Genomic DNA, 13,831 nt, shown 5'->3' on the forward strand with positions numbered 1-13,831 from the left:
AATTGATTTGACCTCTGTGAAAGTGGGTTCCATAGTTAATTGGAAATAATTTTTCACTGAATCCTGGAAATTGGATGGAATTATTCAGAGCTGGCCTTAATTTGAGTAGTACAAAGAGGTTTTTCTCAAGTCAGATGGAAAGTAACATTTTGATCTTAATCTTAGGAATCACCCCAGGTGCATAATGACCAATACAGCTACAGACTGCTTGACCAGTGAATGGCTATATCTCTCAATCGAAGATGTCATTGAATGTTGTTGTCTAATTCATATCTCAAATGCTTACTAACATTTAGTGCTTTCAAATTTGCAAAAGCATTCCAAGAATTTTCTTTGCTTTTCATACTTTGGAAAGCAGTCTCCCAAGCCCAGGGAGCCTCCTTGGAGAAGGTTTAAATGCCCTAATCCTCTCACTTGGAATCTTGATTTGCAAATGCTAAGATCAGACATATGCTTCTACAATGTCTGCCAGCATCAGCGGTGCAGACATCTGGACAGCCCCCATCACCCGACTCGAGATATAATTCAGGGGTTGTCCTCTAATTTCTTTCATCAACAGGCATTATCTTTTTGCTTTGAAAAAGCCAAGGCTGCTGAAATGATCAGAAAATGTTCTCCAGGAGAGAAAATCTGAATCCTGTAGCTCCCCCAGCCACGGGGAGTAATGGAAAAATTACACCCCTATTTCTTTCCCAATGTGCAGGGACAGTTAAGTATGAAGAGATTCAAAAATGAAAGAGAAATGAATCCCCCCTGGAGTCTCTCTGGCACTCCACAGAAGAGAAGCTGGTGGGGTGCCCAGAAGCTCAGGCAGGTATGCTTGGGATGCACATCGGGTTAATTCCTTATAACGTCTCTGAATTCATCTATTTGGTCCTTTCCAGCCCTTATAGCGTGAGCACAATGCACGGATTCTTTTTTCAGACAATTAGTTTAGCACGTACCATGACTGATTTCACTGAACGTTGCAGTTTTCACTGGAAGTTTGGCACCTATCCCTGGACACCGTAATGATCCTACCACTTTGCTTCTCATTGAATATGAAGTACTGGAGAGAGGCCACCCTTTCTGAGCAAGCATGGGGGCTCCTTCAGCCCTTCGCCAAGGGTGGTGGTTTGTGGACCGGCGTGAGCTTGAGGATGTGTGAGCTAGGGAGGATATGTGCACAGGGGGCATGGCCCCACTGACCTTAGCCCCCTGAAAAGGAGCACAACATCTCATCCCTTTTCAAGAAAAGAGCATGTTTGGGATTAGCTGAACAGGGTTCAAAAGAGAAGGCTGTTCACCCTGGGCATGCGTCCATACTCTACCAGTGCCCAATGGGTGTACTTAATGTCGCTTCTGGTTAGGAAAACATACCTCAGCCTAGTTCTGTGACTGGTCAGCAATTAAGTACCAACTCTGGTCTCTGCGAGGCACAGGTTGGACATGCAAACACGCACAAAGCAGGTGCCATCTTTAATCAGAGTTAAATCCTGCTCTGCTCAAGGAATGCTGCCTTGTAGCCTGCACTGTGGTATGCAGTTCCGAGACCTGAACATGTTTCAAAAGCTCCAGAAATGAGCGTTGCAAAGCTACCCTGTTGATCAACACATGGCAGGTGTTTCCCACAGCACAGGACATTCCAAAGGACAGGGCTGTGTGACGCTGTGGCATCTCCCCTCTTGCCATTCCTCTAACTGAGCTGAAGTGCTGGGAACGTCATCTCTCCAGATAAGGGGCTGTGCACACCACACTCCGTGTGCTTCTACTTACATCCAAACCCAGCCTCAGCATCTAAGGTGCACTCAAGTGCATGTTCCAGAGATTTATCAGCCCGTGATCGATACCTAATTTTAAGAAGAATTGTATCATAGGACGGGGCTAGAAATATGCTATTTTCCTTTGTGTGTGAATTCTAAATGATTCATGGCCTGAAAACGCAGCATATTAGCTCCCTCCCCTTTGATCCCCCACCCCGCAGGAACTAGATTGATTTCATTACAGGTCCATTTCTCTCTGTTTATGGTCTCATATCTGTTTGATGAGGAATGCGACTCTAGCTGAGATTGAAGTGTTTAGCATGCTATATATGCAAGAAGTGTAAACAGCAACTATAGATCCAAGCTCAATGGCTGGAACTGCATTGTTTGTCACTGCTCACTTTACTGTTAATCGTGTATATACTGCAGACCTAACAGGGAACAGGCTTCACGCACTCATAAACAGCCCACTGACCAAGCCATACAGTGAGTGATATTTAAACATAGCATTCACAAAATAAGTAATAGAACCACAGAGCTGACAGAGACCATAGGACTGGCAAAGAAAAGGATGTCAAACCCCCTCTTTTCAGAAAGAACTACAGCTCCAAGGCATCAGGGAATGAGAGGAGGGTCCGGCTCCCCAACCTCCAGCTGGGGCCATAGTGTGTACTTCATTCTTTGCCCCAGGCTGGAGGTGAGGCTGAGGGTATGAGGGAAAGTGGGCCTGGCTCACATGCAGGAAGGGCGAGTGCTGCTGGTAGCTGGCCAGCATCTAGGCCACCACTCACCACCTGGCATAGCAGAGGCCTGTTCCTTTCCTCTAGTGACTTTTTCCAGCGTTCCATCTGGCTTCAACGTGGCCACTTCCTAGAGCAAGCTAACGGACATTTCTGGAACCAGAAGAACAGTGTCCTGGCTTGGTTAATCCATCTTCTTTGTGTTTTACTCTATTGGCTTTGTAAGAAAACCTCCATGTCCCCTCAGCCTACTTCTCTCAAATGGGACTTGAACATTTATCTTAAGGATTCACGGATGTCATTTTGGGGGAGACAGTAAATTGCCTGAAAAAGAATGTGAAATTTAACTTGCAGCTCCTAGCCTTCCTTAAACCATTAAAGATGTCCATGATAGAGAAGGGATAAGAACTTCAATAAAAGGAGGAAGGCAGGGAGGGAGGAAGGGAGGGAGGGAGTCTATGGTGGGAGAATGACCCCAAGGCTTTGTGCATGCCAGATAGATAAGAGCTCTGTGTGATGCCTCCTGTCCTTTCTCTACAGCTGTAGAGCTGGGAGCTGTGAAAAGGGGTCCAGGGGACCCCAGCCTTCTGTCCCTCCCATGAGAGGTTTCCCAAAGCAAAGTCCTCATCTCTCAGACTAGAGCACACCACAACCAGAAAAAGGACCCCATACCACCAAGCAGAAATGCAGGACCTCACGTGGATGATACCGAGTAACACCCCATGGAAGAATGCTGGGGAAAATGTGGACATGGGGAAGCCACAGTGGGGACCTGCATGGGACACAGCCAGGGACAAGCTGGGGAGGCAAGGCCCGCTAGCCCCAGCCTCACTTCACTCGGAAATGGCTTGACACCTTCACTGTCCCCAAGGGGCAGGACAGCCACCCAGCCACACCAGTTGATGACATGTTAAAGAGGAACATCAGGACCATTGCTTTCATTTTCCACTTCAATAGTTAGGGATGCTATCTTCTACCGGATTCTTTCCAATCAAAACAATGGTGAGAAATTCCATGCAGCCAGCAGCAAGGACCCCTCTGAACTTACATTGCACTTTGAGTGTACATGAGCGGCACACTTTTGAACTAACATAAATGTAAACTTTCATGCAGAAAAGCACATGGTGGATTTAAACAATCTCTGTTGAACTAAATATCCAATAATATGAGCTACTAGTACGTTTGCCAAAACATTTGATTCTGCTTAATTTACTTTTAGTTTTGAAACGGAGTCTCCCTAACTAGTTCAGGCTGGCTTTGAACTCTTGGTGATCTTCCTGCCTCATTCTCCTGAGTGCTGGGACTACGGGCATGTGCCAGCACACTGAATTCTAGTCTAGTACTTTCTGGATGTAGGGTTACAGCCCAGCTAGAGTTCTGAATCACTTCTCTTTTGTTCTCAGCCTCTGGCTTTCAACATCTTCCTTCTAAAGAGACAGCAGGGGCGTAACCTCTACCACGTGTCCAATATGCTTGGTGGGCACATCTGAGTAGATTTTTAAGGCCCTTTCAACAGTGATCATAAACTTCAAAATGATAACAGTATAAACCTCTTAATATCAAGGGGCCGGATATAATGATTTGTATAGTTTATTTTAACTTTACATGCGGTGTTAAAAACCCAAAGTACATATTATTTACACATCCACAATACAAGTTTACAAGATATCTATACATGTTAAAGTACTCTATAAAACAGTATAGAGCCACTTCACTTTAGGGTTACTTTTTATGCCGTACCATTAAAAAAGATACAATCTGTGTTTACCTTTGCACAAATGGATAAAGCATTTAAAAATTAAATTAACAGGATAGAGACTAGATTCAATGTTAGAAATCTCAACATAAATACCGATAGAAGTCACGAACTACAAGGCCGCACAATGTTACAAAATGTTATCTGGGGTCACACAGAGTTACCACGCTGGGATTAATATTCGTAAGGTAAATTCAAACACGTGTTTGTTGGTGGTGGTAGGCTGAGTAGTGCTTATCATGGGCTGGTTTAATTTATTATTAATCGGTCATATTTTAGTTACAAAGCTGAAGTGTTTCAAGAACAGACGTTTCAGCTCTTGTGATCACAGAAAGTCAGGTTCTTTACCAAGCAATGTTCTCAAAGGAAAAGAATGGCTGTATCAGTATTCTACATTCTGTATAGAAATGATCTGGTCTCCCGCATCTCCTCCCCCAAGCAACATAGAGCGTTAGCGTTATCCCAGAAATCAACTGAACTTATCGTCTGGCTAGGTCAGGAGTCTTCCTCTACCATGGAACTTTCTAGGTTAGGTTCAACAAATAATTGGGTGGTGTGCAGCATATTAAATGAACCTGGCATCGGGGTGGCACTTGAAGTGTCAGTGAATTCTGCTCACCCAGTGACCCTCCAGAGGGCTTTCCCCCCGAGAAGCCTCATCTGACGTCACCATTTCACGGCTTTACCCCTGGAAAGCAGGCGTGGAATGTGTATGACCGCAAAGAATGCGATGCTGCTATTCGGGCAGACTGTGTACCAATTAATTGCTCTAGGTTGTTTCTTTGATTTTTTTTTCTTTTGTAAAAGTCTTTTCAGGTGCTGGTTGAAAACATTTACAAGTGGCACTCAGTAAATGATGTGCTATCGTGAAAACACTTGACATATTTTAGTACTTCTACCGCTCGCATGAATAAGGCACAAAATGCACAGATTCAGGTAAACTCACAGGTGATATTTACAGTACTTCATCATAACCTGCATGACTGAGGAGAAAATTCTCACCTAACACAAGAGACAACATGATTGTAACTACTCATTATGTTTTCACAGACCATTCCTGTTTTGCCAATTACTCCTTTCGTAGGTCTTACCTTTTGTCCTATTTTTATATTTTATTTTTTTTACCCTGGGGATAGGAGGAATTAGGGGTGAAAACTTTTTGCTCTATCGGGAAGAAAGAAAACACAAACACAATCCAAATCAATTCTCGTCAGTGTGTTTGAAGTTAAATAGTGATTCGGGTCTCGGTTCACAGTGAACAGGTACATTTTCCTACTCAACACTGTTGGGTAAACCACGGGCACCTCCAGCTCTGTCGGCTGGCAAGACTGGAAGAGAAGATTTAAGGGATAGCAGCACAAAACTATGGAGCTCTTACACTCTGGCATTGGGTACCATCGCGGACATGAAGCTCATGTTTGGGTGGTAAAGGAGTCTAAACGCATAGTCTCTCGGAGCCAGACCCAAGTGGACCGCCATGAGGAGGGAGGGTCTCCTATTCAGTCAATGTAAACAACGCCATAGCACAGAAAGATGCAGTGGACAGCGACACGAATCCTAGCGGGCACAGAACTCACCGTCTCTCACACGCACGCTCACACACACATATATACACACTCACAGCTCCAACACGGTTTGTTGGTGGCATGAGAAAAATGCTCATTCTACAGTTGGAAAAAAATGCTACAGTTTGGGTCAAATTGAATTTCCAGCCAACTGCACGGTAACCTGACGAGTTCATTTCTTTGAGACATTACCACCGTTTTTATTTTTTTGACATTTGTGCAAGAGGCAAGGCGAATGCATACATAGTTAAAATGTTCACATTTAATGGGAAGACCACACGCAATGGCAGTCTGAATGGAACCCATTTTCAAGTATTTGCTCAGATTCTTCTGAGTACTGAAGCCGCTCTTTCTACAGGCAAAGTAGCCCTTCGGAGCTACACAGCACGTGAGCTTCCAACCAAAGAAATGGAATGACCAGCACCTTCCTTTGTTCTCGGGCAAGTACACAGAGGCCTGGCCGCGGTAGCCGCAGGGGCGAGTTCTGACGCTGCCAAAGTGCGTGAAGTCTCTTTGGCCAGTTGGTTCTCTTAAAATACAAGCAGGTGTCTCCTCTGAAGGTACCTCGCAAGGACACAGATAGGATATAGCCACACAGAACAGCACCCTGGAGGCCTAGTAGGTGTACTTGTTCAGTGGTCTGACAGATGGCGTCTGCGGAGCAAAGGAAGGCTTTGGTGGTACATCGGGTTTTAAGGACGGCGTCCGCTTTAGTCCCGTCCTGGGGAGGGTGCCGTTACTGGTGTAGCTGCTCTGTCTGGAGAGGGAGGGCTGGAGGTGGACACTCACAGGTGTCCCCTGAATATAGTCCACCTTCGCCCCTGTGGGGGTGGGCACGTATCCCCCACGGTTCATACTGGGCTGTCTTGACAACAAAACACCATTCTGTGAGTTTAAATTTTTAGGCATGGCAGATATAGAGTGCCTCTGGGAGGAATTTTTGTGATAACCCCTTTGTCTTTCCAGAGATGTCATAGGGACCCCTGGAGTGGTGGGGACATCCACTCGCTTGGTCGGACTGTTTCTGGGGAGTGTTGATGGGGGAGAGTAGAGTGAGGCCTCCCGGTTGGGGACCTTAGGGGGGACCTCAGTCATTGGGCCCACGGGATCTAGCATGAGGCTCTGGTGGGCCATCTGGATGTCCCCCACGATGGCTTTGGGGTTACCACTGGGGTCGTTGAGATGCTTCAGGAGGTCGTTGAGCGTGTTTCTGGAGTCCACAGAACGCCGGTGATCTCTTCTGCTGCATGACTTGGGGAGGGGGTGATCCACATGCTGCAGCTTCTTCTCAGCTTTGTGGGCATTAGAGTTGGAGAAGGACGTGTTGTAGTCATGGGTGGCGTTCGGGAGGACAATGGCGCTGGGGATATGGCCGTGGCTGAGCGGGGAGTGTGGAGGAGGACTAGAGGGGAAGAACTGGGAGGCTTCCTTCCGGGAAGCCCCGTGGCTGTGAGCCTTGTCCGAGTGGCTCTTCATGGCCTGCAGGGGCTTCTGGTGCAGCACGGGTGTGGACTCCGGTGTGGGGAGGGCGGCCAGCTCAGGGGGCTGGCTGCGATGGTCCAGCACCATGGACTTGGTGTCTGCGCTCGGTGGCAGCTCCTTCCGGCTGGTCAGCAGGTTGCTATAGAGTTTAGGAGAATCAATGTTCTGTTGGTATTCCTTCACTGGGCTGTCAAAAAGGCCATTCAGTTTGGCAAAGCTTCCGCTGGAGTCTGTGCAGGACTGCGCCGACTCTGCATCCTTGTGGATCTTCCTGTTCTTCCGCACAAACATGTCGCGGTAGCAGTAGACAGCCACGCCGGCGATGAATGCACCCAGGACAAAGGCAGCGAAGACGCAGGTGATGAGCACGTTCATGTGGACCATTTGGTTGGACTCTCCAGACTGGACTTCCCACCGCACACCTGCAGCAGACACAAGAAGACCTGAATGAAGTGCTTTCTACAAACTGTCCAATAGCAGACAGCTTCTACCAGGCCCCGCCTGCCTTCACATGCTTCACTCGGAGGTCAGATACAGACCGAGATTGCAGTCTCTTTTCCTGAGCTACCAGAGGGTCCCCAGAGATGTAGGTGATTGCTCAAACAGCAGGGTGACCCCTGTCTCCCACCAACCTGTGTTTTTCTGTCCTTCCCCCCAATCACTCTTAAATACATGGTACAAATTCCCAGTTTCTACCTAAAAAATAGAGGGAGAGGGTGCACATTTTCTAAACAGCCAATTTTAATCCCATGAAATGTTTAGTCTCATGATTTTTCTCGTAATGCACAAATCAGGATTAAAGGGCAGCTGCTGTGGGGATTAGAGAAATGTATGAATTAGCATAAATATATATCATCTTTAAGTAATTATGCTAATACAATTATACTAACCTAACTAGAAAACAAACATGTAATTTGTTCACAAACTGAAACAATCACTTGGTCATTGTTAGCTACAAATATAGACTTTCATGTTTGGTTTGATTTTCTTTTTTTATTTCATCTTGGGGAGAAACACTCTTCAATTACCTGCTAAATAAAAATAATCCAGACAGTATAAGAAACTAAGCTATGTATTAGTTAAGTGACATCATTAAGTTATCTGGAGCTACTGAGACATACTTAAGTTAGACCTAGAAGGAGAACAGTGAATTAGTTTGTAAATACTGGAATTTTAATGCAACCACAGACATCTAACAGTCAATCAAAGAAATGTTAGCTTAAGAGGTATCCCAGTCTGTCGCATGCTATCCCAGAATAAGTCGGTCAGTCGGTTTTGAAAATTCTCTTGCTTGAAGTTAGTATAAAGGCCTTTGAACATTAGTTGTTCATACTCAATGTCTGGGGTTATGGAATTTAGTGGCATTGTGAAAAAACAACAAAAGGAAAGAAGAAAGAAATGGCATTTCTAAAGAAAATAAAGAGGAAAGAAGAATGAGAAAACTGTTTACGGTAAAAAAATATATATATAAACCAAAGTCAACAGATGTAAATCATAAATGACAAAGCAGTGCCATGAAAACTGGTTGGAAACCTGACACCACAGTTTAGTAGCACTGAGGAGCAGATGCATTTCTGGAGTACTATAGCTCATTAGCCCACTCAGGAGGCAGCAGTTCATCACTGTTTCTTTCAGGGGCTGAGAGTGATGGTTAGGGACAAGCACTGCCATAGCTTACTGCTGTGGCATTCAAATAACTTGCCCCTGCAATGGTCTTGCCTACCACATTCTGAATTGAAGCTGAACAAGGGGCCAGAAAAGGCTGTTAGACAAAACATCTGGTACAAGGACGATCGCCATTAATGAGTTCTGTTGCAAGTGTGACCCTTGAAATTCCCAGATATTCACCAGTCTCTCAGCTCCTTCAGACAGAAATCAACACAGATGAGCCTGTCCCAGGGGCCAGGTCACCAGCCACCTGTTGGAGAGCCTTCTGGCCCTTTCATCTTTCCAGAATGCATACAGACAGGACTGTGGCCGCCCCAAGTCACGGTGGCCAGTGAGGTGGAGGAGAGGGAGGCCTTCGAAGACCACACGCTCAGAATCAGGTTTCCACACAGTTACAGATGACTTCCCTGATGAGGCCTTACCCTTCGGAATACCCGATAAAGGATCAGTAAAGTCAGAAGTGTTTGGGTCATCTTGAACTACAAATTTCCGGGAGCTCGTCAGTTTAGGTCTCCAGGTATCAATCACTTTAGGTGTAATTTCTGGGATACTTGCCACTGTGGTCACAGAAGATGAAGATACCTCCATGTCTGTGGTGGCAAACAGATGTTTATTAACGTGGGAAGCGTAAGAAGACTCTGCTCCCTGGTCTGTAGCACTGCGCTCTAAAGTTTAAGTCAACGCTATTAGGTTTGTTCTAGGACTTTATAAAAACATGCCTGAGGAGTCTACACCAAATCCCTTTCTTGCAAGAGAAGAATACAAACTAAAAAAATGAACAGCAAAGACGTATCAAACAGATTTCCAAACAAAAGACATTCAGACACTCCTACTCATGCCCGTGTGGGAATTAATGGCAGCTTGTGGAAGAGGTAAAGCAAATTCCAGTGCAGAGTAATTGCAGCCCACCCGTCCTTTTGTGACAGACATCATTTCGTTTTTGTGCATATTTCAAAGAAGGATTTTCACAGATGGCTGGAAACCCCTTTCTGCCCTGGGGAAGCCACAGGGTGATTGTATCAGAGAGCACCTGGGTCAGCTCCAGTTAGCTCGCTGCCTAAGAGTCCTTCTGCTTTACCGAGGGCCTCCTGTCTACCTGTGGATTTTGCAGGGCCCATGGAGAACTCCACTTGTGTTTTCCAAAATACCTGGGGAGTTGCTTCTAAGGAGTCACCAACTCATGCAAAAGCTGTGGGATTTACAAGCTGAACAGGAATGCACACATACATCACATCCACCATCCTTTTCTCCCCAAAAGGATAGCCACTGCTGTCTGACCTATGAGCAGCACTGGCCTGAGCCACTTCATCTTTTAGGTCTCTCAGCTCCCTTCACTAGGTCCATATCTCTCCAAAGGTCAGCACAGGGCTTCAGGCTAAGCCCTGTGACCCCCACTCGGACCCGTGAACCAGTCCTAGGTAGACAGAGACAGGGGTTGGGAAGAGCTCCCCAAACGTCTCGGCACACCCAAGCCCAGCCTGCTTCCCTCTGAAGCATCGACCACACCGCTGATATCACGACACGCCGAGAGTCCAGGGATTATGGCAAGACATTCCAGAAGAGATGCTGAAAAGTCACAAATACACATTTGGGGGAAATGTGTATTTGGTTCCTAAGTGTTGGGAAAGGCAAGTAGGGAGGGAGGACATTATGGAACTCTGCCATCCATTCAGGATAGATGGCTAGAGGGATCATTCATGATGCAGGGGGTGGGGGGAGGGGCAGCCAGGGCGGCGTGCGTGAGGCGGGGATGGGGCTATGTGGACCCGGCTGACTGTCCTTAGAGGAGGTGCCTTGCCCAGTGATGGACCATTTGCATGCTACACAGGGGTGAGGTACTGAGTGAGAAAAAGTCCTTTGGTGCCATCAGGAGATCATGAGTCAAAGCGGAAAAATGAAGGCTTGCCAAACTGCGCAAAAGGAGGGGAGGGAGGGGGCTGAAAATGCTGAACCGAAGGAAAGAAAAGGTTGTTAATTCAAAAAAATTAAAAAAAACTAACCAGATGTTGGCCCGCCAAATATTTTGTAATCTGGTGTAGTTGAAGTAGGCAAAATTTCTAAAAGAATTAAAGGAACAAGTAATCAGTGAAAAGTAACGAAAAGAAAGCAAAAAATTTATGAACTCCAATTAACTAAAAAAGCCAAAAGAAAAGACTAGGCACTAGACAGAAGATTTACCTACTGGTTAGACTACCTTCTCTAGATTTGCTACAAAACTGTCAGCAGCGAAGGAAAAGAAAAAATAAGTTTCTTTGCAACTGCACCCCCAGGACAAATGGCTCAACTTTTGCAAAGTTTAAGTTAAATACTAGGTGGGATAGCCCCATGTCCTTACAAAGGCTGCTTGTAAAATAACACTCGCGTGCAAATACCAGTCCAAAAGAAGCGGGCAGTGGGACGGAAGGTGGCGCCTTACCATGGCAGTCCCCTAGGTGGGCCGTGTGGCCGTATTCGGTGTCCTGTTCGTAACCTCCAGCACTGTGGTTATGGAAAGCAAAGAAGTCTTCAGTTAGCAGCCTGCATAGGACCCAAGTGACAATGGGGCAAAATCGAGAACACAGGCAGGTTAGTAAGAAGGCGCACAGAGAACCGAAGGATTTGCAACGTGACTTGCCTATATCTGTTAAAAACTAACTTAGGTTGTCTATGAGACTAGAGCAGAGAGAACTGGGGTTTTGACTGTGAGTACCTCCCTTGAGCATTGCTAGCGCTACACTCCCTACTCCCTCACAGCTCAGGTTTGTTTACTCCCACACCCCTTCCTCCCAAAGGTACTCTTCTAAAGCATCTGGACCCAAGCTCATAGCCCACAAGCAACACATACTTACAGCATTCCTGGGGTCACACGCCCGCAGGCCCCCTGGCTCAGCCAGCCGCAGTATGGGTCCCGGGATGCGATGCATGACCTGCACACAGCCAAACAGAATGGGACTTGAATTCCCTCACTGTTGTAGCATCCGACTTCACATAAATGAAGAAGGGCACACCTGTGATCCCAGCACTGAGACGCTGAGGCAATTCCGCCCCAACTTGGGCCACTTAGCAAGCCCGTGTCTCAAAACAAAACACAGATGAGGGCCAGGGATGCAGCTCACTGCGAAGGCCATTGGCTCAATCCCCAATACCACAAGGGGGAAATGTAATTAAAAAAAAAAAAAATCAGCTTACTTTTTACAGGATCCGTACCGCTCACAGCGGCTGAGGGGGATGCGGATGACACAGCTCGAGAAAGCCACGTAGAGAGCGTGGTGGTCCTTGTCCAGCTGTAAGGAGAGGACCTTTTTGTCTTCCTCGTTCTCAGCACTGCACCTGTTTTAGAGGAAACATTTCAAGGTCACATGTTTGGCCAGTTAAAAGCGACACAAACCACACAGGCTGGTACTGCTCAGTTTTGCAGTTCCTACAAGCTGGGGCTGTCTTAAGAAACACCCTTAGTCGTGAGATAGGCCAGTACGATTTGGGGGAGAGATAACTATTATTCCTCTTGCAGCTCTGCCTGACTGGTCAGATCCAGGCTGGCCCAAGGGCTTGCTGAAGGCTGCTCTCCTGTTGTGAAGGTGAAAGGGGCCGCATTCATGGAGGATGAGGAGGAACAGAAGGTCGTTCTGATGCACTGAAGTCCTTCCTCCAGAATGGTTCTGGGCCTCTCTTTGGCTTCCCTGGCTTCATTTCTCTCATGTACTTATTTCATGTTTGCTTTAGTGGCCTCAATCATCTCTTTATCTCACTGATCACCAGAAAAGGCTCACCCATCGATATGCTTTCATGTGTGGGGCTTAGGCCGTCTGCCACACGTAGCCTCCTGAGATCCACCTGCGACGTGAGGGCGCAAGTGCTAAGTAGTCTCAACTTCCACGGGTGAAAAACAAGGGCTGAAGATATTTTTGAAACTTATCAACTGTTCACTTTCCTCATCCTAACAGGCTCAGGAAAAACAAAACAAAAACCTCAAGCTCAAGAGTTCTTTCAGTAAGAAGAAAAATAAAACAAAATACTAACATGCCAAACCACAGCTAACTTCGAGGGCTGCAGGGGAATGACTGGATGAAACCCATCCGGGAAATGTGCAAGTGGTGTGCTTGTAAAATACACCTACTTGGCGTGGTTGTGGGCATCAATCTCTTCCAGTAACACGCTATCATTCAGAGAGAGGGGCGTGGTCTTTGCCAACACCTTAAGGACCACCCCGGCCTCAGAGCCAACGAAGACGACAGTGTAGTTCTGGTGGGGCCCCGCGGAGTGGTCCACAGCGATGGCCGTTAGCCTGTACCTGCAGGAGGAGGTGGCCCAGTCACGCTTGAGGGGTCAAGAGCCCCAGGATGCTTGGGGCGGGACCCCTGCTTTTCTCCCGTGCTGGCTCACCTGACACGTGTCTTGGTGAACCAGGGCTCATCAGCGATGAGCGGGACGGCCGAGTCCATCAGCGGGTGGGACTTGATGAAGGCCAAGGTCTCGTCAGGGAACTCCACAGAGGTTCTGTATGCCTCCGCGAGGCCGTGCTTTGCACAGCACCCGGGCCTACAAGGGAAGCAGCGTCCCGTATGGCTCACCTCCCCAACAGTGGGCCTAGGGAGCCAGGGCATGTTCTGAGGACAAGAGGGGCGGGAGCGTGCACAGGACCGGAGGGTGATGCTGCTGCCCGCCTCCAGTGGGCTGCTGTGTGCATTCCAGGCACTGGCTGGGGACAGCTCACAGGAGGCCACGTACTGTGAATGTATCTCCACAGCGGGACTGCCCAGGGAGGGAAGCCCCACTGCTCGCTGAGGATGGATGCATGGATGGATGGGTGCATGGGTGGGTGGATAGATGGATGGATGGATGGATGGGTAGGTGGATGGATGGATAAATGGGTGGTTGCATGGGTGGATGGATGGATGG

General features: G+C 47.3%; 1 protein-coding gene across 15 annotated transcripts in view; it reads right to left on the minus strand.

The window, feature by feature from the left end:
• Positions 1 to 6,006: 6,006 nt before the first annotated feature.
• Sema6d (semaphorin 6D) overlaps positions 6,007 to 13,831 on the minus strand; it is a 60,205-nt gene continuing 52,380 nt past the window's right edge. For 6 of the 15 annotated variants that reach the window (XM_023724027.1, XM_023724034.1, XM_023724026.1 and 3 more), the window contains 8 exons: positions 13,316 to 13,471; positions 13,050 to 13,223; positions 12,122 to 12,262; positions 11,782 to 11,859; positions 11,370 to 11,470; positions 10,954 to 11,010; positions 9,376 to 9,543; positions 6,007 to 7,707 (listed from right to left, as the gene is read on the minus strand). In XM_023724027.1, the coding sequence (XP_023579795.1) occupies positions 6,419 to 7,707; positions 9,376 to 9,543; positions 10,954 to 11,010; positions 11,370 to 11,470; positions 11,782 to 11,859; positions 12,122 to 12,262; positions 13,050 to 13,223; positions 13,316 to 13,471 (2,164 nt within the window). In that variant the 3' untranslated portion in view covers positions 6,007 to 6,418. The remainder of the gene's footprint in view (positions 7,708 to 9,375; positions 9,544 to 10,953; positions 11,011 to 11,369; positions 11,471 to 11,781; positions 11,860 to 12,121; positions 12,263 to 13,049; positions 13,224 to 13,315; positions 13,472 to 13,831) is intronic. The other 9 variants (XM_004639022.2, XM_023724032.1, XM_023724031.1 and 6 more) reach the window with 8 other exon arrangements.

This window comes from Octodon degus, unplaced genomic scaffold, assembly GCF_000260255.1.
Source record: "Octodon degus isolate 3935 unplaced genomic scaffold, OctDeg1.0 scaffold00105, whole genome shotgun sequence".
Classification (NCBI taxonomy): Eukaryota; Metazoa; Chordata; class Mammalia; order Rodentia; family Octodontidae; genus Octodon; species Octodon degus.